The sequence below is a fragment of the Suillus paluster genome (assembly GCF_016628075.1).
Source record: "Suillus paluster strain FC165 chromosome Unknown EDB91scaffold_42, whole genome shotgun sequence".
Lineage (NCBI taxonomy): Eukaryota > Fungi > Basidiomycota > Agaricomycetes > Boletales > Suillaceae > Suillus > Suillus paluster.
In genome coordinates, this window is record NW_024537602.1 from 75,627 (window position 1) to 102,371 (window position 26,745).

General features: G+C 46.8%; 9 protein-coding genes across 9 annotated transcripts; 5 read left to right on the top strand and 4 right to left on the bottom strand.

Moving 5' to 3' along the window:
* Positions 1-354: 354 nt before the first annotated feature.
* EDB91DRAFT_1250310 (WD40-repeat-containing domain protein) lies at positions 355-2,070 on the bottom strand (the record flags this gene model as incomplete). The annotated part of the gene is made up of 9 exons (XM_041323209.1): positions 355-555; positions 613-630; positions 678-905; positions 952-1,007; positions 1,143-1,231; positions 1,280-1,339; positions 1,398-1,657; positions 1,703-1,890; positions 1,938-2,070. The coding sequence occupies 9 exons, from the start codon at positions 2,068-2,070 to the stop codon at positions 355-357; spliced, it is 1,233 nt and encodes a 410-aa protein (XP_041175289.1).
* A 361-nt stretch (positions 2,071-2,431) lies between these two features.
* EDB91DRAFT_1250311 (uncharacterized protein) lies at positions 2,432-3,269 on the top strand (the record flags this gene model as incomplete). Its single annotated transcript, XM_041323210.1, has 3 exons — positions 2,432-2,917; positions 2,974-3,066; positions 3,117-3,269. 3 exons carry the CDS (start codon positions 2,432-2,434, stop codon positions 3,267-3,269), a joined length of 732 nt encoding a protein of 243 aa, XP_041175290.1.
* A 687-nt stretch (positions 3,270-3,956) lies between these two features.
* On the bottom strand, positions 3,957-4,247 carry EDB91DRAFT_1056118 (uncharacterized protein; the record flags this gene model as incomplete). Its single annotated transcript, XM_041313978.1, has 1 exon — positions 3,957-4,247. One exon carries the CDS (start codon positions 4,245-4,247, stop codon positions 3,957-3,959), a length of 291 nt encoding a protein of 96 aa, XP_041175291.1.
* Positions 4,248-4,717: 470 nt separating this feature from the next.
* On the top strand, positions 4,718-5,415 carry EDB91DRAFT_1083595 (uncharacterized protein; the record flags this gene model as incomplete). The annotated part of the gene is made up of 5 exons (XM_041315645.1): positions 4,718-4,909; positions 4,959-5,066; positions 5,128-5,172; positions 5,202-5,243; positions 5,293-5,415. 5 exons carry the CDS (start codon positions 4,718-4,720, stop codon positions 5,413-5,415), a joined length of 510 nt encoding a protein of 169 aa, XP_041175292.1.
* Positions 5,416-6,209: 794 nt separating this feature from the next.
* EDB91DRAFT_1056172 (uncharacterized protein) lies at positions 6,210-6,641 on the top strand (the record flags this gene model as incomplete). The annotated part of the gene is made up of 1 exon (XM_041313981.1): positions 6,210-6,641. A coding segment is annotated over one exon (432 nt), but the record flags the coding sequence as incomplete, so codon positions are not given.
* A 3,039-nt stretch (positions 6,642-9,680) lies between these two features.
* Positions 9,681-11,021, top strand: EDB91DRAFT_1083597 (uncharacterized protein; the record flags this gene model as incomplete). Its single annotated transcript, XM_041315646.1, has 3 exons — positions 9,681-10,170; positions 10,221-10,889; positions 10,978-11,021. The coding sequence occupies 3 exons, from the start codon at positions 9,681-9,683 to the stop codon at positions 11,019-11,021; spliced, it is 1,203 nt and encodes a 400-aa protein (XP_041175294.1).
* Positions 11,022-13,419: 2,398 nt separating this feature from the next.
* EDB91DRAFT_1056166 (uncharacterized protein) lies at positions 13,420-14,170 on the top strand (the record flags this gene model as incomplete). Its single annotated transcript, XM_041313979.1, has 2 exons — positions 13,420-13,762; positions 13,818-14,170. 2 exons carry the CDS (start codon positions 13,420-13,422, stop codon positions 14,168-14,170), a joined length of 696 nt encoding a protein of 231 aa, XP_041175295.1.
* Positions 14,171-15,495: 1,325 nt separating this feature from the next.
* EDB91DRAFT_549603 (Up-regulated during septation-domain-containing protein) lies at positions 15,496-18,780 on the bottom strand. The gene is made up of 4 exons (XM_041327676.1): positions 18,127-18,780; positions 16,708-18,066; positions 16,116-16,654; positions 15,496-16,062 (listed from the first exon to the last, which is right to left on the bottom strand). Exons 1-4 carry the CDS (start codon positions 18,658-18,660, stop codon positions 15,714-15,716), a joined length of 2,781 nt encoding a protein of 926 aa, XP_041175296.1. The 5' UTR covers positions 18,661-18,780; the 3' UTR covers positions 15,496-15,713.
* Positions 18,781-26,529: 7,749 nt separating this feature from the next.
* EDB91DRAFT_1036542 (uncharacterized protein) lies at positions 26,530-26,745 on the bottom strand (the record flags this gene model as incomplete). Its single annotated transcript, XM_041312816.1, has 1 exon — positions 26,530-26,745. A coding segment is annotated over one exon (216 nt), but the record flags the coding sequence as incomplete, so codon positions are not given.

Here is a 26,745-nt window from a genome sequence, read left to right on the forward strand (position 1 = left end):
AAGTCCAGCCGTCAACACCCGTCATCTCCTCCACCGTACATACAGTGGAGTGGGCAATGGCTAATTCACTTTCGCTTATTGCGACCCCTTGGATCACGTTGGACCGTCCTGTCCGTCTTCTATGTCAGGTAACCAAGTCGTTTGTTAAAAATCCAACCCCATTGACCAACCGTTAAACAATCCAGCCGTTAACCCCTCCACCGTACATACAGTGGAGGGGGAATTGACTTATTGTATGTCCATCTACCCAATGTGGTGGAGGGCATAATGCAAAACCTATGCCTATGTTCAACTAGTGTGCTACATGTACTGGACGAGAGATAGGTCCTTCGTCTCTTCACCTCCTTTCGCTGCTCATGGGTAATCAGTATTGCGCTTGCCCCTATGTTCATCTTTGTCAATCTCTCCGTCCGCTTCTTGAGCTAGCTCCATGAGCTTTGCTGCTAATTCCCAGAGCATCATAATGTCGTTTTTGACGTATCCTTCGGTCGGCCCTTCCTTATTGTCCTTCTTGATATCTACATACTCGTCAAATATAATGGCAGCTTGGACACGCTGTGAAAAGTCATCAGTCACATTAATCATTGTTGCTGAAGTCATGTACCCATGTACGTGGTTCAGTGCGCTATCCTGAAGGTGCGTTAGTTAGATCCCTGCTGACCAACTGGCCCACTTACCAAAAAGCTGTCTCTATAATTTATCAGCAGGAAGACACTCATAGATAGCAGTGCCAGTAGTTGTGTCAACATCACCAGTATGTGCGACAGGGACCAGTAATCCCCTGAGGGCACCTTGGATACCTTCGGCACTGCGTAGTCGTACGCCCATATCTTGATTGTAGTTTTCCTGTGCCCTGGCACGGGCGAAGTGCTGGCAATTGTGCAGCGGCCATTGAGATTGCGTGTCTAAACCAGTTTAGTGACATTCTTTCCGACTAGTCTTAATACTTACGGATATTGTTTGCACAAGGCCAGTGTCCGCGTGGTGGAGGGTTTCAAGTATCTGCCCTGTCTTCTGATCAAATATGTATACTAGCCCATGGTCACTTCCTCCCACAACTACCTTGCCTTCTTCCCCGAATGCCACTTGCTTCGGGACCGACACGCTTGGCAAACCAGTTGCAAACATTCAAACAGGCTCACCATCACCTTCAAGGCGATATAATGTAAAGCCGTCTGTTGCATTATCTACAATGAAAACGCCCCGCTTTGAGTACACCGCAGCATGACCACTATATAATGTCAGTAACGCGCCCAGGTCAAGAGCGGTAGTTCCTCACATCACTGATTTGCAGCTAATTTCTTGCACTATGTCGCCATCTTCATCCTTCAGTTTCATGCTGTTCGGCTCTCAGCATCAGGCAATAGGCAATGAAAGTATGCAGTGGAAGGACTGACAAGTTGCCATCATAGAGCCCAAACACATAGATGCTCCGGTTATCTGCAAATGCTACTGACTTGGGCACCATATTTTCAAGTTGCACTGCGAAGATGGGCTGGAGCTGCGAGCTTGTGTTGAGCGTCAGAACCTGAACCATTTTGTCTCTAGTTCCGACTACAATTCGCAGGTTGCCTTCAGAGGAAGTTGAACACCATGACAAGCATGTGATCTCAAAACCTGATCCCAGTCTCCTGGCGCATATTTCCTGGAATTTTTCCTGTTGGTGTCAACGGACGGTTGAACAGCAAACCTAGGCCCTTACATCTGTGAGACTGCATCGCAAACATATGATATAACCCAGGCCTGTTCCATAACAGAGGGTTTCTGCTGTGGTTTTCATAGTCATGGCCCAGATTGCGCAACTGACTGTTCCCCTTGATTCATGATGATTAGCCGAAGATGTGAGTTCTTTCCGAGATTTGATATCCCAGAGTTTGATTCCCTCGGTACCTGTTTTTTTGTTAGCCCTGTCTATGATTGAGTTTCTGCTTTCTTACCACCATATGCAAGCAGGTGTCCATCATTAGAAATCGCAAGTGCATGGATAGAGCCATTATAGGCAGTTAAATGAGCGAGCAGCTTGTAATGCAGTGGCTGCACTGACTTGTTGAACAACGCAAGGAAAGACATTATGATATGATCCGCTGTAGTCGCCCGCTCACAACATATTTATCTGTACTTCTCATTTGTTTCCAAATACTTTTGTATTGTTACCATATTTGTTTGATTCCATGGTAACTTTATAGTCATTGTCGACGCCATTTGTGTAGTGCTATTCTGCTATTCTGCTATTCTTCTTATTCTTCTCTTGAGATACGTTGATGGCTACCCCTATTATTCTTATTCTTATTCTTATTCTTTGTAAGTGCTATTCTTGGTTACCATTTTCGAAGCCCCTTATTGTTTTCGCTCAATATGGTAGTCTGTTGAATGCTTTACCTCTCATGAACTGTCCTTAAGTTCCAGGTAGCTACTCGGTTCTTTCTCTATCATGCGCAGTACTACAATTGTTCCACCTTTCTATGACTCAGAGCCTGGTGCTCCGCCACCTCTTCCCCCAATGCTCACGGACCAGCTGGAGCTGTTTGGCAATGCCAATCGTCGCCCGACTACACTTATTGCCGATGAAATCCTAGTTCCTAAAGCTAGTATCATTCCCACTGCAAGGGCTTCATTGTCTACACCTGCCCCTGAATTCAAGCTTGCGAAGCAGATGCGCAAGCATTCTGATCGCTCTTCCTCTCCATACACCAAGAAAGTCACTTCCACGCACTCCCATTCTCAAATGCCTTCACCCTCAGATTCCTCAGGCTCTTTGGATTCTTTCTCAGATAGCAACTCCTCAACTTCGAGTGTGAGTTTATCAGAAGACTCAAAGATTCCTAAACCTGCCGGTGAACCTGGGTGTCCGGGGCGTGGGGGGTACACACTTCGCGAAGCTTTAGATTGGAATCCAAAGGCATATGCAAAATTCAAGGTTCGCAAATTGTCATTGTACCCTTAGTATTGCAAATTAACTCACGAATTCCTAAGAGGTCTATGCATAGTCTCATTGAGGACCACCTTGACACAACAAAATGCGCTTCTGCCCAAAGTCCCATGCTATTGGACGTCGTGCGTGGCAAGGTGAACAGTTTCGCAGAGTCTCGATATTGTCAATGAACTTATCATCTCAGGCACTCGACAACTTCCCAGACCTTGATAATTATAACAACTTGTGGCCAGTCAACGATTTGATCATGACACGCCTGAAATACACGTCTGGTCGCATGAGACAAAAGGTGGGAGAAATGGCTGTAGGCAAGAGCAAGAGCAAGGTCAGGAAGTGATACCCCCACTGCATTAGATGTCTCCGTCATTATTACATGCTGTATGCATTCTATGTTAAGCTGGCATTCCAAAATCAAGCATATTCATTTACGGTATCAGACAGGATGGAATACCAACTAGTAACCATGAGTTTTACGCGCATCAGGGAGAGCAAAACTACATCATGCAAGTCGTCTGCGAAGCTACCTAGAACCCGTCAGTATCAGTTCAAGCCGGCGCTTTCGAATGTTTGGTCAAGATCATCATGGCACTGTACTACGACAATATGGCATTCTATATGGAACAGATATTGTCATCTGCAGTCCAGCTGAGAAATTTGGTATGTAATAATGCTTTCATAGTCTAGGAAATTATATTACTCCACACCTTGCAGCTGACCGACAATTGGTATGAGTGCTCAAGGGTTTCACAAGAGTAAGATCGCGTGGGAGCCTAGCTCTTGGACGACTACTTATGCTTTGCGCAAAGCTGAAAAGATAGTTATGGTAGGCTCAATAGATCATCGAGTTTACTCACTGGTGAATTATAAAGTCAGCAAGTGCATTATCTCTGGCTCGCATGTTCACAACTGAGGGATGGTTGACTCCAACCCTCATAACAACTGCATCGCCTCGGAACTTATGATCACCCCTGCTAAGAAGCACGTTGGCTCTGAGATGAAGATGTTGCTTGAAGAAGATGCAGAATCAATAGATGTGTCTCCCTTTGCACACATTCACGAAACAGTTGTGAACATAAGGCTGCACGGTAGCCTCCTCAAGAAGACTTTCAGGAACAGGAAAATGCTGAGCAGTGCGTGAGTGGCCAGAGCAACACATCAACATAGTGACCTGACAGGGTCTGGTCCACGATGCTGAATATAGCCTGCACTGCAGGTGAAGCTCCGGGGTCTGATTTGAAGGTAAATAAAGGGTGTGAGGTAGTAAGCGATAACTTACAGCAGATGTTGGAAGGATATATGTGCGAGTGTTTACCATCTGATTGTAATTCAATCAAGGCAATAATCTAAGAAGTGGGCAATGAATGCGGGCGATGGAAGCAGGCTATAGCAGCGATCCGTCTTTTAATAACTTCACATGCTGAGTCAAAGACAATAACCATAATCGTTCGGGGGATGTAGTTGACGAAAAAAATAGCGGAGAGCCAAACCGAAGCATGACAATACTGCAATGATAATCCTGCAGCGCTAGTTGTCAAGGGTAATTGTATGAAGTAATATGTTCCTGTTAATACATTGGTCACCAAGGGTAATTGTACGAGATAATTGTAAGAGCAAATAGAGCAAAAGATAATTGAAAGTGATGAAGATGAACCTGGACCTGTTGGAACTTCTGTTGTTCATTCATACAACAAGACATCTAAAAGAATCAAGACAAAAATGCATGCACATAACTTAAAAAGACCCAGGAATGATGTTTACAAACTGACGATGGATTATTGCCCCGTTATGAGTGTCAATAACATTGACATCAACATGCAACATCCCGAGTTTCAGCCAGAAGATGTACAAACATCTCATGACGCGGATTTATTTGGTGACGATGAAGACAACGATAAGGGTGCTGGTGACTTTGTGGATGCTCTCAGTCAGCCTCCCACCAGTGTGCCACAACTTGACAAGAGGGCCAGAGATGAAGTGGTGTGTAAATAGTACGAGTCAGCTTCCATGACTCATAATGCCCATCCAGATATCTGGGAAGCGTCGCTTTCGTGAAGTCGACTATTCACAGATACTTCGCCAGACTGTGTATGAACAACAAGAACATATTAACAATATTATACAGGAAACTGAAGTGGTACGCATGAGAAACTCATTGAAAATACACTGCTGATCATACAGGCAGATACACCGAAAAGCTCAAGACCACATTGAGGAGCAATGACGTATTGCAGAAGAAGAGTGTGAGCACCACATGCGCGATTTCAACGAGCAATGGGAAGCAGCTCTGAGAGAGCGAGAGCGGGAAAAGCAAGTAAGTGCAACAGATGCATTCAGTCAGATGCATGCTTACAAGTTAATAGGAAATTCACACATGGCAAGAGCAGCAGCAAGCACTGCTGAGGAAGAACGTTGCTGAAGAACTAGCATGGCACGAAGCAAAAATAAGTGCAAGAAAAGACCAAGAGGTGAGAAAGAACGACTGACCAAGGAATTACTAATGATGGCAAGTAGTTGACTGAAGAACTGGCACGACACAACGCAGATTTAAATACAAGAAAAAATAAAGAGGTGGGGAAGAACGACCGAACACGGGAATCGCTAATGATGTCAAGCAGTTAGAAGAACGCGAGAGAGCCATTTTTGCCGAAATGGAGTGAAGGCTACAACTAGAAATAGAAAAAATGAAGGTAGAAAAAGAGAACAAGCTCACTAACATGGAGCAGCGCTTTGCAAGACACGGTAGGCAACAGCATGCGGCCACAGAAATCAGCACAGACCCCACCCGAAGGAATGCTCAACAGCCACCCCAAATGCCCCAGAAACCACAGTTCAAGACTCCGTGCCTCGAGACGATCAAAAAGATCAGGAAGGCACATGGAACAACATGCAAGATGCACCTGGTATCTGTAGTAGAGGTAAGTACTAAGTGGTCAGAACTCGTTTTAAACTCACATCATAGCAGGACGCTGATGACCCTATGGAAACGCATTGAGAACAATCAGTGACAATTGAGCAAGAGCCACAGCAATTTCAGCCTGACGACGTCTACCCTATGTCTGTGATGGAAAATGCGATCTCCAAAGGCATAGAGGCGGCACTCAGACACATCCTCGTCGATAAGGATATCCTGACGTCCACGAAGCGTAGTCCTTGAAGGAAAAAGAAGCAGGATGATGAAATTAGGATAGAAAGGGCCGCAGAATTGAGCCACGAAAGAGACTTCCTTCTTGTGAGAGTTAAATTTTTGATGTATATGCTGATGCTAAGCATGAAGTAGGGTGAAATCTGGCATCTCCTCAAAGATACCTTCAGTATATCTCAAGATGCAGATTTTATTGTGCACCAACCAGCGGATCGTGAAGATGTGTACTCGTACGAGTACAAAGATGGCCCAGGCCCCAACACCCAGAATCTGGCCTTTGATCTCAAACACAGATTTAACACCCCCTGGAATGCGAAAATTCTTGATATTCTCCTTGAAGAATTGAAGAAGAGGAGTGTAGAAGAGGAGTGGCCGTTCCAGAGGTCGGATGGCTATTATAAGGCGATACTTGAAGATCGCTACAAGCGGCTGCGGATGGTCTGGAGAGCAGCACAACCAAAGGTTACAGCAAAGGGCAGCTTGGAGACTGCGGCAGAAGTGGAGGAGAGGTTAATTGCAAAAAGAGGTGAAAATCTGAAGTCGGTTCGTCAAACAACTCGTCGGTGAAATGTATGTCTGCAGCATGATCTCAAGGCTCTTCGGATACTAATGTGTCTATAGAAATATCTCTGCAGAGCAAAAGTTCTGGAGCAAGTTATTGAGCTGAAGAAAGATGGCGAGGACAACGACCTACCGAGCTTGGCAGTGGCTTCAAAAACTAATCAAGACGCTGGGAGATGGGGGTATGAGTTCAGAAGAAAGTGATGTAGAAAACGACATCAAATGCGTACTCCAGGTCAAGAACATGGCATGGCATCAGCGGGATAGAGCGAGAACTGAATATCATCGATAACCAGAGAGTGTTGGATGATGAAATTTTCGCGCCCCAGGGTTCCAAACCAATGAAAAGAATACGCGCATCGGGAAATTCGACGACTGTACGGAACCCGGTCACTGGATTACCCAAGGCCCTATACAACGGCAGATGGTTTGATGGTCTTACCGGAGGTCAGGTAGAAAGGTTGAATGTGTCAGATGAGACGTTCCGATGGATGACAGTTGGGGTAGCATAGTAGCGTGTTGAATAGACGGTATAAGTCAATTCCCCCTCCACTGTATGTACGGTGGAGGGGTTAACGGCTGGATTGTTTAACGGTTGGTCAATGGGGTTGGATTTTTAACAAACGACTTGGTTACCTGACATAGAAGACGGACAGGACGGTCCAACGTGATCCAAGGGGTCGCAATAAGCGAAAGTGAATTAGCCATTGCCCACTCCACTGTATGTACGGTGGAGGAGATGACGGGTGTTGACGGCTGGACTTATTGGTTGATTAATGGTTGGATCTGTCAACAATTGGAGCTTACCTGACTCAGAGAATGTATGGAGGAATGGACCAACATGATCTAAAGGATCGCAGTAAGCGAAGGCGGATTAGCCATTGCCCACTCTACTGTATGTACGGTAGAGGGGATGACCCAGAGGAGTTGATGGCTTGATCAGTGAAAAAGGATGGAGTTGGCGAGGTGGGTGGTAATGGGATTTATTGAAACACATGAGACACGACAGTACATACCGTCGTGCTCTGAAGATAGGAATGATGAACTTGATGAGCACAACAGTACATACTGTCGTGCTCGTAGTTGTGATAAACGTCGGGGTTGAAAGGCTTGAGCAGTCAATGTTATGTAACAATTTCCTGAATATGATTGTTTGTGATTGTTGGGCGCTTGATCAGCGAAAAAGGATGGAGTTGGCGAGGTGGGTGGTAATGGGATTTATTGAAACACAGGAGACACAACAGTACATACTGTCGTGCTCCGAAGATAGGAACAATGAACTCAATGAGCACAAGACACGACAGTACATACTGTTGTGCTCGTAGTTGTGATAAACGTCAGGGTTGAAAGGCTTGAGCAGTCAATGTTATGTAACAATTTCCAAATATGGTTGTTTGTGATTGTTGGGCGCTTTTGTTGCCAAAGTTCTAAGTCCCTCATCGTTATGTAACAATTTCCGAATATGGTTGTTTGTGATTGTCGGGCGCTTTCATCGCCAAAGTTCTAAGTCCCTCATCTTCATTACTATTACTAAGTTCTTTACTACCTTCTAGGAGGTTCGACGGTTTGTACTGTCAAGCCTGCCATTCTCCTTGTCGACAACGACCTTCCTCACCTTCTTCCAGGGCATGACTGTACATACAGTCATGCCCTGCATTCTCCTCTTTTTTGTCACTAGACTTCTCATCGACAGCGACCTTTCACGACCTTCTCCAGCTTTTGTTGCCAAAGTTCCAAGTCCCTATCGTTATGTAACAATTTCCTAATATGGTTGTTTGTGATTGTTGGGTGCTTTCATCGCCAAAGTTCTAAGTCCCTCATCTTTATTACTATTACTAAGTTCTTTACTACCTTCTTCTAGGAGGTTCGACGTTTGTACTGTCGAGCCTGCCATTCTCCTTGTCGACAATGACCTTCCTCACCTCCTTCCAGGGCATGACTGTACATACAGTCATGCCCTGCATTCTCCTCTTTCATCGTCACTAGACTTTTCGTCGATAGTGACCTTTCACAACCTTCTCTAGGGTATGACTGTATGTACGGTCGTGCCCAGCGTTCTCTACTTTCATCACCACCGCCAATGTCCTAACTCTAAGTCAACATCCATCGCTTCCTGGTTCGACGTCCATGGCAGCCCTTCGCAATATTGATCATGGGTTTAACATCCTTACCCTGCTCTTTCATTGGACCGCCTATCACAGAAACAACTTGGGCAGAAGCTGCAGATCTATGAAGTGAGTCGTCATGATGTTATTCTCCTCTTATTGATCATAGGTTTAAAATCTTTTCCCTGGTCTTCCATAGGACCCTTCGTCCCATATTGATCATGGGTTTAACATCCTTCTGGTCTTTCATGGGACTGCCTATCCCAGAAATAACTTGGGTGGAAACTCGTCGACAACGACCTTCAACAACCTTTTCCAGGGCATGACTGTATGTACAGTCGTGCCACCCGGCGTTCTCTGCTTTCACTGCCAACAATCCACACCAAGCTCAGGTCGCCACCAGCTCTCCCTCTCTTCAGACTTCACATAAGATTCTAATACATGCCTGTGTCCAAATTCGTTTTCTTAATCATCGGAAAATGTCATCTTCGTTCGGTAGTTCTTTACTCCACGTCTCAAGCCACATAGTCGAAATCCTGTTTTTAATTTTAATTTTCTCCACTCATCTCACGCCACAGCCCTGGCATTGTTCTGTTTTCCTCCGCTTGTCTCAATCCACATGGACCACAGACCACACCCCCTGGTATTGTTGCCACTGATATGGTAATTGTTTGTTGAAACTCCGCTATGTCTATATTAGACGCACCAAACTTCTCTCATTTCGTTACCTTCTTCCTTATCTAATGTAATGGTTTGTACTGTTGCAGTAGTCTTGACTGCAATATTCTCAATGTCTCTCATCTAAACCTAATGTAACGGTTTGTACTGTTGTGGTAGTCTTGACTGCGATATTCTCAATGTCTCTCATCTAAACCTAATGTAACGGTTTGTACTGTTGCAGTAGTCTTGACTGTGATACTCTTTGCGTCTCCTCGCTTCCATGAGTAACAATCTCCGAGTCATCATCCGTGATGGGCAGGTTTATACCTCTCTTATCACACATTCCCTTCCCGATGTTATACCTCACGAACCTCCTTGGGATCCTCACAAAGACTATGATTGTTCTCCCGACGATAGTAATACGCCACTCACTACTCGCTGGGCATACGGAACTCGTCCGTGGTTTCCCCTTGTACCTTTGAATCCTAGCTTCGATGGGCCGATCTTTGGATGCCTCAACCACTCCAGGTTTTCCCTCCTCACAGAGGTAGATCCATCGGGAAAGCACATTCTCCACCGCGATATTCAGGCAAAATGGGTCAACTTAGAGCAGAAACTGCTGGGGTGCCAGGAACGTTTGGGTGCTGGATTATTCATTCCGTGGGGGACTAAACTTCCACGTGCTCCAACTACCTATGGGTACCAATGGTCGCATGCAGATGCTAGCATTGCTAAGAAGGTTGCAATAAGGTCGTGTGATGCATTTCTATGTAAGTCAACCAGTTTATTCATCATTCATGATTGCTTGATGGATTTCCAGTAATTGCTGCCACCTGCTCATGGTACATCATGAGTCGTCGATACCAAGGTGCCAATCAGTGGACGGCTATCTTAATGAGTGACCCCCGACATCCCATACCCGCTGAATGGGTTCTTGAGTTGTCGCGCTCATTCATTGGAGATCTGACGACAAATGTGCCATGTACGGGAGCCTTGATCTCTTCCATTCACTGTCCTTGGCAAGTTCAATTGCCCATGTTTGAGAAATTCTTGCTTCCGATTTGGGTCCACATTTCTCAGAATACTTCTGCCGCCGTTGATTCTACTTTGCGTCATTATATCCCGTCTCCAGCAGCTATCGCCCGTGTGACCAAGGAAGCCCAAAGGAAGCAGATGCCTGACACTTGGGGTCAGCCGGATGACAGCGCGTGGGGTGAGCCAAACTATAGTGCGTGGGGTCGACCAGAGGACAACACTCAGAGTGTCCTTAAATGGGACAATAGTGCCCTTGGATGGGGTCAGAACAGTGGGGCACAGCCCGTGTCTGATGTTCCTGAAGCACATGCGGACTCTCTGTTCCCAGTCTCCCAACCCCACTGTGGACAGAGGCGAGGAGAAGACTGGAAGGCATTCTTTGCACGGCGCTGTCAGGAGAACAAGAGGAAAGAGGAGACGGAGATGCCAGCTCAACGGCAGTCGCGTCAGAGCTGTGAGCAGGTAGCCATGAACCACAGCATTCCTGGCAAATCCAACACAGTCATGGTGTTTGAATGGCAACCTAATGACGAGTTTGGCAGCTTTCGTCAATGCATCCGTCTCACAAAGGCTGAGATACCGATGACTTGGATGTCATATAGCAAATCTACCAGGGTATACAGTGGCTCAAAAAACTGTCCACATGTTTTCGCATTTTTCACTGTCTATGATATTGTGTGAGAATGTACAAACACATCAAGGACATGCTGGTACCATATTGGAGTACTACTTCAGGGCTTCCAATTGAGCCCTATGGCGTGGGAATCGGCCAAGATATGGTGGACATATGAGGCTTACAAAATGATGACTCATGCGGACAGTTTTTTGACTCAAATATTTTACAGTGATAATCAGGTATTCTAGTACATTGTGTGACCTCCCTTTGCTTTAATTACTGCCTCTATCCTTCTAGGCATACTCTCAATCAATTTCTGGAAATATTCTGCTGTAATCCTTGCTCATTCCACTGCTACTCTCTCCCATAGCTCCTATACTACTTTAGGGGGGGTTTCATAGGCTTGAAGCTTCTTCTTGAGTGTTCCCCAGAGATGTTCAATGACATTGACATCAGGGGACTGTGCTGGTCAGTCAAGAACATTGATATTATGTTCTTTAAACCATTGTCTGGCTCTTCTAGATGTGTGCTGGGGATCATTATCCTGTTGGGAAATGATGTCTTTTTCATCAATCCCTAATTCAGCTATGCTAGACAGCAAGTGGTCATTTAGAATGTCCACATACTGCTCAGCATCCATCCTCCCCTCAACTTCAGCAAGTATATCCACACCATTCCATCCCATACAGCCCCATACAATTAGAGAACCTTCTCCAAATTTGACAGTCTCACTAACCTCTCTGTCTGTTAGAAAATCCCTCTTCTTTTTCCACACATATACCTTCCCATCTGACCCAATCCTATCGATTTTGGTCTCATCTGACCATATAACATGCTTCCAGTCCTCTACAGTCCAGTTTTGATGGGCCAAGCCAAAGGTAGTCTTCTCTGTCTATGTTTGATAGAGAGAAGAGGCATTTCTTCTTTGTTACTGCCTTGAGATGAACTGCCTTGAGAACATTCCTCACAGTTTGTGAAGAGACAGTGGTGGTGATGGTGAAATTGATATAATGGGTGGCTTGGACGGCATCATTAGCCTTTCCTGTAGTGATATGTTGGATGATAGCCCTCTTATTAGCAGAGGTGGACGTCCTCCACAAGAGTTTTCCTTGTCCAGATGGCTTTCTTTGATACACTTGGCCACAGTAGACTTGCATACTTCAGTTCTAGAGAAAATTTGATGAGCAGAGAGGCCAGCATAGGACAAAGAGAGGATATTATCCCTTCGAGTAGAGGAGATGGCTTTCATAGTGATTATGACTATGACACATAAGACATTCTGGTTTATATAGTTAGATGTAGTTTTAAGAGTATGCCTAGAAGGATAGAGGCAGTAATTAAAGCCAAGGGAGGTCACACAATGTACTAGAATACCTGATTATCACTGTAAAATATTTGAGTCAAAAAACTGTCCGCATGAGTCATCATTTTGTAAGCCTCATATGTCCACCATATCTTGGCTGATTCCCACGCCATAGGGCTCAATTGGAAGCCCTGAAGTAGTACTCCAATATGGTACCAGCATGTCCTTGATGTGTTTGTACATTCTCATAAAATATCATAGATAGTGAAAAATGTGAAAACATGCGGACAGTTTTTTGAGCCACTGTATGATTCATTCCGTAATGAGTGGGACTTGTGCGATGCATTGGATCTTACCAGCATTCCCGATGGCAATTGGGAGGAAGATGATTTCCCGCCTGCGTCTGCTCCTTCTGAACCTCCCCCTGCTCCCCCTGCCCCTCCACCACCCTTGTCCAGTTTCTTGAAAGACATTGAAGCCTACTTCGGTCATTATGAGGTTGCACCCTCTATGCAATACACTCGTAGTATTGAGCAATTTGTCTTGATTTTGCATTTTCATCTCAGATATCGCCTTGCAGCATCCACCACTACACCCCGAGGCAGATCAACTACATTTGATGATTGGACTCGCAAGACACAGTGGACTCACTTATGCAGACTCATCGGCGACAACCCCACGAATATCATGTCAATTCCAGACGCACAGAAGCATGTTATCACATGTTTTATAGGTTACCTCATCACCCTCCCTCAATCACAGTTGTCAGACATCCCGCCCGATCTCTGGGATCTAGGACCTGACTCGTCCCTGTCAGTCTCAAACGCACACATTTGAGTTTCCTATGTGCAACAACCCAAGCAGCAGCTCTACATCATCGAGTTACTGTCATCAAATCTGGTGCCCTGGAAACTGGCAGTTCCCAACGCTATTACAGCTGCAATGTGCCTCCAGCATGACTGGGGCTCGGATATCACCAAGATCGCACATAACCTCCTTGAAAAAGAAATCGCTATAAAGACGTTGCAGCCAATCTCAGTTCCACCTCATGCTCAATGCCCACTTATGGAACTCCGTACATACTCACTCGGACACGTCTTCCCCCCTGAGGATCGCAGGCTCACCCATTTTAGGCCTGTTTTTGCTGACTACATCGTGTACGAGCAGCACCGTCACGAGTTCATGAACCAGCCTCGCGCAAGAGCGGCTTTTCTTCATGGTGGCCTCATATGGCGGCTGGCTTTACATAGTCTTGGGTTCGATGTTCTCCCCTCCATTCTCGATGGCATTTCATGGGAAGCGGTACCGTTTGGCCTCATGCTGGACATTAATGGCCAGACTTATTTTGGTGATGAGCTGTCAGAAGAGGAGGTAGATTTCATGTGCGGGACGTATTATTTGCATACCAGTAAGTTTCTCTCATTTACATCGACAGAGGTGCTTATGTTTGAATAATAATCTAGACGACGGGAATGTTGAAATTGTCTCCTGGTGGCCCAGGCCCCAGGCATGGGCTGCCTCAGGACTAAACGTGGGGTTCTGGTCCAGTCGCTGTGAATTTTGGTTTCAGTCACGCCTGGACAACATTCAACAGGGCGTTTCACGAGAGCGACATAAATTCACTAATGATGCTAACGGTCCAATGACTGGCTCGCAGTGGAAAGGCTCACTCAAATTCAATGTGGGCACCAACAAAATGATGAAAAATGTCAACGTGGCATCTTGCAGTTTTCTTGCCACCAAAGCAAGTGGTAAGAATAAATTGGTTGTTACTTGTGCATCTCTAATCTCCTGCTCAGCTTTTACAGACAATTAGCACTAGCCTGTATACAAGTTGAAATGATTTTGTAAGTACATTCATTCACCTCGAGAAATCACCGGTGTCTGACTACTGTCAAACAGGCTTCAGTTTCACTCTACTATGTTTGTGTACAGTAGATTTGTGTACGGTAGATTTGTGTACAATATTTCATATCTCACTTCACATTGTCTAGTCCCGTGATATTTTGCATCTCAAACTTAAGTGGGCGATGACGTTGTAAGTGGGCGATGATTCAGCCGTGAGTGGGCGATCGGTTTTATCTGGAGATAAAACTTGATGATTTATTTTCACGTTTTATTGTCAGGGGGTATTTTGAATTTTAACGCCCGTCTAAGCGACGGTCTAAACTTCATACATGAGCAGACGTTCAGTCACGTGCGATAGTTGAAGTTTTTTCGAGTCTTAAATGTGAAGTTTCATTTCGAAGTTTATGCCAGCATTAAAGATATATTTATATTTCTTATTATCATTGATGTTCAGACAGTAACAAAATGTTCGCTGATACTTTATATTTCTCTTGTCGTGCAAGATCTCTTTAACATTTGAAATTTTACATCCGCTTAGACGACAACCTAAATATTAAGTATTATCTTGACATTTCGCACGACATTCAAACCAGTCTTAAATATTCGAATCCCCGATGTGACATCTGTTCCATCCCAACTGAGACGCTTGCAGCAATGATCACAGATCATAGATAGATGCTGCTGACAATGCGACGTTTGAAACTTGAAACTTGATCCTCGCACCTCTTGCGCCATGATGTATGATGGACAATGCCAAACCGTCGATGACATGGACTCGGACAAGCGCCAACGACGTAAGTACGGGGCATCAGATGACAATTCCATTTGAATTCCCTTTTTTGGGTTTCCCCTGGGTCGTTTTCTTGTTGGCCGCCACGCCACATGCGAGTAGATAGGTTAAATAAATGCAGTAGAGTCCAGAAATTATCATACAATGTCATAGTGGTTCATAATCGTGGAGTTCAACATAACCGTCATGGTAGGAAAAAAAATGAGTAAAGCAATGCAGAGTGAGCGCTGGCGAAGAGCAATATAATCGCAAAGTTTCAATGTACGAGGAGAGTTTTAATACCCCTGAAATCAACGAACCCAGAGGATACATAGGCAATGCTACAGTCCTTCTAATCGGTCTCGTGCGAGATACCTACCCAACTTTCGCCATCTGACCTACAAGAACGATTCTCAATCAGACCTTATATATTCGTTCGCCGCTTTTCGTGTGCTGACGCGCCTGGTGCCTTTGTGTCTGCTGCCTTACGGCATCCACCAGCATAAAGCACCACACTCGAAGACTATCAAGAACTTCTTGACATCGCACCCTCCGGAAGACAGTGAACACGCCTCGTCATTCGACAGCGAAATAGTCGAAGACAAATCCTACGATCCAGCTGTTACCGCATATTAAGTCGGATCATCGGATATCAATGAAATCCTTGATGCAGACTTTCAAGTTGGAGACATTATTTACATACATCATGCGTGTGATAGATTCGTGAAACTGTCATTCCTCCTCACTTCTTCGTCGCCCTGAGTTGCGCACGAAGGTTCCCATTCTCCGTCTGCACGGTGTTCAACTCGTCCAACAGGGCAATACGCTGTGTCTGTTCCGACGATCGCATCGCATCGATCTCCTCCTTGGCTTCTCGTAACGCGTCGGCGCACTCTGCTAGTTGCCTTCGTATCCTTTCAGGCGCTTCAGCAGCTTCTTCTGCAAGCGTCAACGTCTTTGCGCTCAATGCATCGTTCGCTTCTTCAAGCTGTCGACAGGTCTCCGCCTGGTCCGCAGCCCGCTCCTCCATCTCTCGCCTCTCTCCCACCGCACGTTCAATCGCGTCTTGTAATTCCCTTATCTCATCCATCCTGTACACACGTAAATTAGAAATCAAGTTCCATAATACGCCAGAACAACTCACAATGCATTCTGTTTCAACACAAGAGAGACATTCTGCCGTTCGAGCGTCGTCACCTGGCGTTGATAAGTTTCTAGGGCTGTATTGCTGTCTTGTGCGAGTTTTTGAGCGCGTTCTGCATTTTTCTTGAGGAGGGAGTGCGCTTGTGCGAAGCGGATGAGTCTTTCGATTAAGGCTCGATCGTCTATGACGAGTGCTTGGACGCGCGCGACGAATGCTTCGATACTGAATGTCCCTTTACCTTTGCTTTGGTCTGCGGGTGGAGAAGCGGGAGAACGAACGTCGTATAGAGATTTAAGTGCGCGTACGTCCATGTCGGATAGGGATGGAAGCGTATTTTTAGAAGGGGATGATGATGATCCGCCTGGATTTGAGGTGCTAGATGTGTTCCGGAGGTGTCGTTTACTGTTCAGTTTCGTAGCGCGGAGTTCGGGTGCAGGGAGGATGTCCCAGATGGGTTGGAGGAGGGCGATAATGTCTGCTGCTTCGCCTTTGTATTCGATGGGGGGGAGGTTATGTGATGGGACTGTATCGATAAGTTCCTGGAAAGTATGAGTGTTTTTGTTTGGAGTGGGATGATGTGGGAGTTACATACCTTGATTTTTGATTCTAGGGAGAGGATTTCGAGGTGTGCGTTGTCTCTTTCTTGACGAATGACGTCTAGGTCCTTTGAGAGTGATTCGGTTTGATCCGCGTGTACTCGTAGCTCGTCTTCAAGGCGCGTATGCATGTCGCTATGCTCTTGAAGCACAGCTGACAACGTTTCGAGGTGCGAGCCAACTGAGAAAAGTAGGTCCTGGAAGGTCGAGTCTGGTGAAGCCTGGATACTATGGAGCTGCACCACCGTCCGGAGTGCTTCAATGGCTTCTTCTAACTCTGCTCGTGCTTCGCCACCAGCCCTCGCATCATCCAATTCATCCTGCAAGGCACCAAGCCTTGTCAGCTTGTCCTCCTCCAATACGGCTCTCTCTGCTTCCCATTCCTCTCTTGCTTCCTCCAACTCATCCCGTAGCGCACTGAGCTCAGCGAGTTTATCCTCTTCCATGACGGCTTTCTCAGCGTCCCATTCCTCTCTCGCCTCCTCCCATTCCGCTTTCAGTGCGATAATCTCCTTGTCCTTTTTCTGCAGCTCCTCGTCGCACTGTGCTTGCACATCCGAGAGGACACGTTCCATCTCAGCCGCCTCGCCGCTTTTCTCCTCCAAGACCTCTAACCGCCTCTCCAACCTCTCCACCTCCTTCTCTCGAACAGCTAACTGAGCCTTGTTTTCTTCCCACTGAACGCGCTCCTCGAGTAGTTCCTGGCATTTCGTATTCAACTCCTCGAAACGCGGCAACTCCTGCTCGAGCGCAGCAACAGTTTCCTCAGCAGTCTGCAGTTCCATACCCATCGTCGTTTCGATCTGTTCCTTCTCGAGACGAAGGTGGGATAGTTCACGTGCCATCTCAGCTTGCTTCTGGTTTGCAATACTGAGAGCCTCTGTTGCGGCGCGGAGCCTGTCTTCGAGCGCGATGACATCAGATACGGATGGTGGTGCTTTGGGAATTTGTGCATCAGCATGGCCTGCGAACAAATGGGCTCCGTCGAATCGCGCTTTCGAAAGTGTGGAAGTATTCGTGACTGAACTGAACGTCGAACTCCTGTTCGGCGTATCCACATCCCCGCTAGGCATCATCTTTCTTTCCATCTTAGCGACAGAGTACCCAAGCACGCCTGCACGATGCTCTAGGAGCTTCCGTTCGACTTCACACGCTCGTTCTGAAACGCGCCAAAACTCTGTTTGTGCAGCATTGACTTTGCGCTCTGCGGTTTCTAACTGGTCGTCTGTGGCTTTTGAAACTTTTTTGTGCGCGGTGTTGACTTTGGAGAGGGATAGGGCTGCATCGCGGATTTTGGTTTCGAGTTTGAGTTTCTTCTGCGTCGCTACGAGTCGGATTTTGAGAATTTGGTGTTCCTAGGGGGATGATTCATTAAAATTAAAATAAAGGGCGCAGATCGAGTGATTAAACCGAACCTTCTTAAGTTCCTCGACTTCCTCTCCACTCAGGATCTCGCATTCCCGACTATCAACCACAGCCTCGCTAGTGAGAAGACTCATAAGTAAGTCATCCCTTATATTGAGTAACCCCGAGGTGCGTTTCCATTCTGAAGCGGTAGACGTTCTTGGGCGTAAAGGTGGAATTCTGGGAGATGTCGATGAGGGACCTGGGCCTGGTATGCTATTTGGGACTGGTTTGCGTGAGGGTGAAGTGATTCTGGTGGGTGAGACTATAGGAGATGAACTTGAGGCACTGGCAGACCGCTCAGAACCGGTGACGTCGTTTCCGTTCCCAGCGTCTGTGACAGATGCCACGGATGACTGCTTCTTGTTCTTCCTTATGAGAAGTCCCTGCGTTGTTGTTGTTATAGGAGAACCTTCAGAAGGCGATGCTGCCCTCGAGGGTCTAGCTGAAGAGACGGACGGGGGAGGCGTTTCAGGTGGTGGTGGAGGCGGAGGTGGTGTTTGAGACGAGCTTCCGCCTCCCCAAAGTTTGCGAACGCCATTCATTTGTTGGAGATCTGATGGAATTTGTAGGTCGCTCTGCCTGCAGAGGCCAGTACTGCACTACTTACGGCCAGCAAGCCTTGGGAATTCCAGAACTCATTCATCAGTTAATTGTTCCGGAGCGGTTGTTTGCCTTTGTTGAATTCACAAGATCAAAACAAACAACCCATCGCAAACCAGCTTTCTGTTCTTCACTACTTGCGCAAAATCTTAGGTAGAACAAATTCAACGTTACAGCCGTTGGTAACATAGGATTGTGTGTTTTAGCCATCCTCTGTGTAAACGCCTGTAATACGCGCTGATTCTTTGAACATATTTGATCCATTCGCGTTAACGTTCTTCCTGCTAACTAGCAAGGTTTTAGATACACTCATGGCCAGGTATTCAACGTTACCCTTTTGCACAAAGGATAACAATGATGTAACAGTGTTTTTCATTGCCATTCTCTGTGCAAACAGCTACGTCGGATTCAGATTCTTTGAACGCATAGGACTGACGGTGTCACAGGCATGTTACAATCTAAAAACTCCTGTTGATCGCAACACCTGAAATGCGGTACTAACGGCTCACATACCAGCTAGCTGTTCATCGACATGTAAGTTAGTAAATCATGCGGGGGACGATGTGAAAGCGTAGTTTCGGTTCGAGATCCGATGTCATTTGTTGACCGTGCTGCCAAAATCATCATGGCGTGAGTTGACAGTAATAATACCACAACGCTAAGGTCAACGGGTATCTCTTACTACATAATACGGAAGAAAGAACGGGCTCAGTTAATCGCCTGAATGAGAGAGCCTTTGATCAACACGCCAATGGACCTCTCACTGCGTCACAACTAGTTATATGAATACTAAGGGTTCTGGACTCTTCGTCGACAATCGTGATCGGTTCCTTTGCCGCTTGAAGGCAACCGTCGCAACAAACTACTACACACTCAGTTGACGCATATAAAGGCGAACTACCACGCCGGTGAGTGATGTGGTTAAATCCAGGATAAAAACTACTCATACTCACGCATGAATACGCATCCCAGGGGCACTCTTTGCACTCTCTCCTCAGCACGCAAAAGACAGGACATTTTTCACTGTCAGCATCACTGGCAGATATCGATGCTGTCAAAGCAGCAGCAACGGCGAGGACGAAGGAGAAATGCATTGTTTGTGAGGATGTGATATAAGTCTGAAGTGGATGGTAGGAAGACACCTTGCTTTTATGTGTTGAATATTGAATATTGTTCTTCATGACAATGTAGGAAGAACCAATCCACCTAAAGTTCCCTTTTGATCAGATGATATCTGCAATGACAGCAGATTGCCACCTAAAATCTACCTTGTGAAGCAAGGTTTATTGGCAATTTGACGTAGAACAGAGTGTCGCCTTGCGAGGTAAGGTTAATGCCAGCTCGCAAGCCAGGCAAGCCTCAGGATGATGCTGGACCTAAAGCGTGTCGTCAGCTCACCGTGACAAGTAACAGGACACACATGATAGATCATAGGCCGATACACAGACACGATGCGCTGGTAGAAGCCCATATCCTCACAGACCGCTCTCTGGCGGCCCTCTCGCCATCGAAATTCTTATAGAACACGACCAGGCGTTGCGCAGTGCGATCCTCGACACTCCAAAAGGTTCCAATAAGTAATGCTCTTCACCGCAGCGAACTGTAGGCTAGCCGCCAGGTGTATCACTTCGTCAGGAGTGAGGGTCATCATATGGGGTCCCAAACAAGGGAATGCAAATTCATGCCGAGACTCCGTTCGTGTAGTATCGGGAAGTGAGTGGGACAATAGACCATTGGGAGCGCATGTCCATTCTGAGAGAAGTATATGTGATGAACACCACAAGTTAACAAATGGGCTACGATAGAGGGAAAGCACGACAAATATTCGGCACCACTGCTCGTAGCTCAGGGCCAGGGCCATTCCGGGTGGGCTTTCCTCTCTGACATGCATCTTTCCATCTCTACACGAGATAGAGGGCAACGTTACCAGTGTTTCCATCGCAAAGGTTTTCTTCACTCCAGTAACAAAGGACGGGAAGCAGCATGAGCTCGCGGACGTCATTCGCGGCCCTGTGGCAACGAGTTCTATTACCCTCGTGAGGTATGCAACCCACCTCCACCTCAAAAAACTCGAATGATGTTGACATGTCCGGTCCAGAAGCGGCGCATGAGACTTGCTCAAGACGAGAAAGCTTGTCATAGAACTCCTCGAAGAGAAACCGAGCCCATGTGGAAGCGTCTTCGCGCTTCCCCTCCATCCAGAACGTCAACCTTTTCAAATTTGGGATGTTGCCAGCACGCGATGGAGATGAGATCCCCAGAATTCGAATCCTTCGCTCAGTCTCTCACCCAGGTGCTATATGGTTGTTAATATTCCTGCCATAAAGTAAGAACGAGTATTGGCAAATGCTGACCCGAGTAGCAAGACCCGTCAGAGTGATTTCCTCAACAGGCTCTAGAATTTGTGCGTAGGTGTGCAATTGTCTTGGGCGCCAAATCATGAGATCAAGTCCCAAATTCCTGACAGGCACTGTGGAGGGGCCGACGATGGCAGGAAGCAAGAACCTGGTGCTGGGTGCATGGTCGCCCTTGAACCGCACAGTGTGAACCGGGCGACCACAGAGACTTGCGTTAAATGCGGAAGAGATGTGCGAGGAAACTCTTCAGGATTGAGGTGTTGGGGCGTGTGCTGAGCCAATGGCAGGGAGGTCACGGATGTTGTCTTGCTTGTTCAAGAAGCATAGCAATTGTTGGTCGATTTCATAGGTGCAATGGAAAGCGTGAAGGTCGGCACTGCAGTGTTGAAGGACGGACGAGTGGCTCGCTTGGGAATGGATAAGCTTGAGCGTTGACAGGCAGGTCATATTTTTGAGGGCAGATGTGAGATTCTCAAGGTGCGCCTCGGTCCGTGATCGTAGGATATGTAAAGATAAAACATTTGACTTTCTCGGGTAGATGAGGACGCTCTGCAAGCGTTGTGCAGACGTCAGAGTTGTCGACCGTGATAGACTCGTACAGAAGTGCCGACTACTGCATGATAGAAGCCTGTGGACACTCGGCAGGGCACAGTTAGGTCATTCGAAGAAAATCTGAGAGCGTTTGTAAGAGACTAGACAATGAGCCGCAGTTCAACAGGCAAGCGGGCTAGCCATGATAGATGAGACGAGAGTTGTACTTAGGAATGATTGACGCGACGCTATATTGGTATTGTAACACGTAATCGTAATTACTATATTAATTACCTAAGTACTCCGCTCTCGTTCTCTATGTCATCGATTTATCGCTCAGCGCTCAGCAAAGGTACTTTCAAGCCCAATTCAAGCCTGTTGAATTTATTCCGAAGGATTTTGTTGTTTTTACAGGTTAATATATATGCATCTAGCTAGTAGTACAGATAGTAAAACTAGTTTTTTATCCTATTCGTGCAATAATTGTGGACATGGAATAAAAGGGTGCGCACTGTAGGAGGGCAAAAAGGGGTGTGTGGCGAGCAGAAGAGGGAGAGAGCATGAGGCGTGTGAAACTCCGAGTGAGGCAGGTACCAGGGCTGCAGGAGGCTGCAGGAAGTCGTACTGGGATGTGGACGGCGTGGGGTTGCAAGAAGTCGCAGGAAATAGTAGGAGCAGCAAGAGATATGGTTGAAATGTGGCGGCAGCAGCAGATCGCAGTACTTGGTTGCGGGAAGGCAGTGCCACGTAGCGGGTGGTAGGGGTTGCAGGAAGGTGCGGAAGCAAGTTGAAGTTGCATGTGGAGGGTAGCGTGCTTGGGGGTGCAGGAGTGGTTTTTACTGCATGTGCGGTCAAACGTGGGTGGCAACACCAGAGACTGGACTGTCTGTCGCAGTTGTCCCGAGGTATGGAGAACCGGAATTTCATTCATGGGGAAACAGGTCCACTTGGCGGCTAGCCTACAGTTCCTTGCGGTGAAAGCATTATTGGCACCTTTTGTAGTGTCGGGGATCGCACTGCGCAACGCCTGGCCGTGTTCTATAAGATTTTCTATGACAAGATGGCCAGAGAGCGGTTCGTGAGGATACGCGCTTCTACCAACGCATCGTGTCCATGCATATCGGCCTATGATATATCATGTGCGTCCTTTTACTTGTCACGGTGAGCTGACGACACGCTCTAGGCCTGTAATCATGCTGAGGCTAACACGTTGCCTGGCTTGTTGCGAGCTGGCATTGACCTTGCTTTGCAAGGTGATATATTGTTCCAGGCCAGATTGCTGATAAACTTTGCTTCACAAGGTAGATCTTAGGTGGCAATCTGCTGTCATTGCAGATATCATCTGTTCGAAAGGGGATGTCAGGTGGATTGGTTCTTCCTACATCGTCATGAAGAGCAATATCTAGCACATAAAAGCAAGGTGTCTTCCTACCATCCACTTCAGATTTATTCGATCTAATATCACATCTTCACCAACAATGCATATCTCCTTCGTCCTCGCCGTCGTTACTGCTTTGACAGTATCGATATCTGCCAGTGATGCTGACAGTGAAAAATGTCCTGTCTTTTGCGTGCTGAGGAAAGAGTGCAAAGACTGCCCCTGGCCAACGTATTCATGCGTGAGTATGAGTGGTTTTCATTCTGGATTTAACCACATCACTCACCGGCTTGGTAGTTCGCCTTCGTATGCATCTGAGTAGTAGTTTGATGCTGACTTGGTCAATGTTCAAGTTCTGATGGTTGCCTTGATCGAGTGGCAAAGGAACCGATCACGATCGTCGACGAAAAGTTCAGACCCCTTAGTATTCTCCCAGATATAACTAGTTCGACGTGATGCAGCGAGAGAGGTTCATTGGCGTGTTGATCAAAGGCTCTACCGTTCAGGCGATTGGCTACGCTCGTTCTTTCTTCTGTATTATGTAGTAAAATATACCCACTGACCTTAGCGTTGTGGTATTATTACTATCAACTTTGCGTGCGATAATATTGGCGGAACGGTCAACAAATGAGATCGAATCTCGGATCTTTCACATCGTCCCCCGCAAGATTTGCTAACTTACACGTCGATGAACAGCTAGCTTGTATGTAAGCCGTTAGTACCGCATTTTAGGTGTTGCAATCGGCAGGAGAGAGACATAGTACACCGTCAACTTCGTAGTATGCGTTCAAAGAATCCGGCGTAGCCGTTTGCACAGAGGATGACAATGTAGGTACTTGAAGCATTTACCTGTTCTACCTATCTAATTGCGTACTAGATTATCTTCCCGCCATCAACGCCTCCCGCCCCGAGCTTATACTCCCCGACTTCTATTTGGCACATTCCCACGCACTCCTGATATTCTCCACCATAGCGTACGACGCCCAACACCTCCACACCCAACGCCTCCACACCCAACGCCTCCATGCCCAATTGCCTCCCAGCCCAAAGCCTCCCAGCCCAACGCCTCCCAGCACAATGCCTCCCAGTGCAATGCCTCCCAGCCCACGCACTCCTGGTACTCTCCACCACAGCGTATGATGCCCAACACCTCCCGAGTCCCAGCCTCTCAGATCTCACTGACCACAATCATCACCAGTCTCATGTCGGGCCCTGCCTCCTTCGACATGCCCACCATAGCGCTATGCAGCATTTTAACCCCGTACTTGTAATGTGTCCTCTGCCTCGTGATTGCAATGTGTACTAGGCTTGTATGTATGCCCTCCACTACTCTTGCTACCTTCTCAACGTCTCATTCACAGAAGTCAACTGAAATCAGCGGCTTCACTGGCCAACCTTAGCAGTACTGGAGCTTTCCTTCCTCTGGAATTTGTGTTCGGAGCATGGCAGATGACCCCGACATGTTGTCGGCTCCTGCAGCCTTTACTTACCTGTCCTTCCAGCCTGACACTGGCCCATCCTCATGCATTTATCACTGGCATACTAGTAGCATTGAGACAAATTATTAGTATTGGCTGTGTAATAGGTACTGAAAATGACAATTTGCTTGAACAAATGCAATCCCAGCAACAACGAATAAGACTGCAACTGTACGAAGGTCATATTACAGCAAGAAAATAAGTTGAAGACTTAGAAAAATGTAGAGGAGCTTCCACCATCATTGAATCCGTCAGAGTAAGGCTCAAAAGACGGATTAAACATTGAAAGAAAGTCATTGAGACCTGGAGGCAAGTTCAAGTCTGGGCCTGGCCCAAAGCTGCCGGGGGTGGAGGGTGGAGGCGCAAGGTCTGGAAAGGGTGGTATGTTGATGCTCTGACTGAGGATAGGCTCTGGCGCAGGAGTTATATTGGCACGATCTGTAACGAGTGGGAGAGTCAAAGCACTGCTAGCACTAGAGACAGGTGTGTCGGCAATATCAGAGGATGGTGAGGGCCTTTGTATGAAACACGTGATCTGGGAGAAGATAATGAGATGATCAAATATCCAGTCATTGGAATGATGTTAAGGTAAGCTTGATATTTGCTCTCAGAGAAGGTACAGAGAGAGTGTAGATGCAAGGAGGATGTCTGTGGAGAGTGTGAACATATAAAAAAGTATCTGTGCAAGTCAAGGAGGTTTAATAATGAATCAAGTTGAAGACAATGTGCTAATGATTCATTTTGTGTGTGGGAAGGTCTGGCAAAGCCAGGCACGCGCGGGTATCATATACCTGATCCGACTGCTCTGATATTAATATCTGCTCCGCTTTCCAACCACCTCCACTTCATCCATCCTCCGCTCCGTCCAATCACAGTCTGCATTCTGCTCCTACGCTTCCACTCGACCGCCCGACCGGTCCCCTTCTATAATGTCTCCATTCAACTGGAACCTCTTTCCCCTTTTAGATATATACTTTCCCCTTTGGTACATAGACCCTTACTTCCGGATCACTGGTAATTCCTCTTACCGCTCGATCACTGATCCGACGTGTACATGTTGATATCCGCTCTGACTTATGTCTTCACCTGTGTAAGTACTTACAAATTATATCCTTGGTACATAGCTTTACAACATAGTTATCCTGATCACTGCCTCATACTTAGAAGTATATAACATATCCTGTACTTAGATATTTTTCCTCAGTCTTAATATTACTTGTCTTCTTGCAGTCTCCACTTGTGAGAATTCTCAGTAGGACCTTGCCTCCTCCAGACACAAGTTTCATCTTGTTGTTGCCTCCGACTCTCTGCTCCGACTTAGAGCCGTGCTCTAAGTCTTCTCCTTACTTCTCTGCCCCTATCAAGTATCCCCCCTGCTCCTATCCATCCTCCGCACTATCCTCTGCCCTCTCCACTCTGCTCCTAGTCAGTCCACTGCTAGTAGCTATTATCTCCCGACCCTCAAAGTGGACCTAAGCAGTCTACTCATCCTACCGTCAGACAACATCGGACCCGCTCCAAATTCAGGGCACATACTCAGCTAAGGGCGCAGCACAAGAGCTGAAGCCAAGCCCTGACCCCTCCGCTTCTTGAGCCAGCACGGTACCTAACAGCGGGAGGCAGTGCCTGGACTAAGCACATGATCCTGGAAGACGATAAGCAAAGACTTGAATATCGAAAAGTTTGGGATCGGGGAAAACAGACCTTCGGAGCATGTTTGGTGCGAGACATGTACAGACCAAATTGATGGTCTGTCAGGAGAAACACACGTTCAGACCACCATAGAGTGAAGCTCACAATGAAAGTGGGTCCTGACGGACCCAACCCACCCACCCAAAGCAAACAAATGGATGCACAGGATCATGTCAGATTGAATGCGAGATAATACACGAGAAGCCCACAAAGTACGATGAGTGACAGAGTAAGTGATAAGTATTACAATGATGGGGCAGAGCAAGATAAGTGATGCCGTTGAGCAAAAGAGTCCATGACCAGGTCTAGGTCAGCCAGACGCTGCATATTGGCCGATGAAGCGATGAACAATGGTAAGATAGTGTCGATATGATGCCAATATTCTAGAAATGCATCTGACAACCACCTCCCTTGGGTTGAGACAATATCTGGATGAACACCTTGAAGCAGTAACTCCGTGGCACCCCCGATGCAAAACATGTGTCCCAGCAAGTTAGGGAAACCTTGCGAAACCCAAATTTTGTTGCAGTGCGCGAGGAAGGCTGTCCTAGTCATAGGGGCCCATCCAGAGGCTGTGAGGTATGCGAACAG

Excerpts from the sequence above, each read along its gene's own strand:
- EDB91DRAFT_549603 (XM_041327676.1), bottom strand. The coding sequence starts at position 18,660 with ATGAATGGCGTTCGCAAACTTTGGGGAGGCGGAAGCTCGTCTCAAACA. Across the intron at positions 18,067-18,126 it reads AAGTCGAGGAACTTAAGAAG|GAACACCAAATTCTCAAAAT; the intron begins GTTCGGTTTAAT and ends TCATCCCCCTAG. Across the intron at positions 16,655-16,707 it reads CCCTAGAATCAAAAATCAAG|GAACTTATCGATACAGTCCC; the intron begins GTATGTAACTCC and ends CATACTTTCCAG.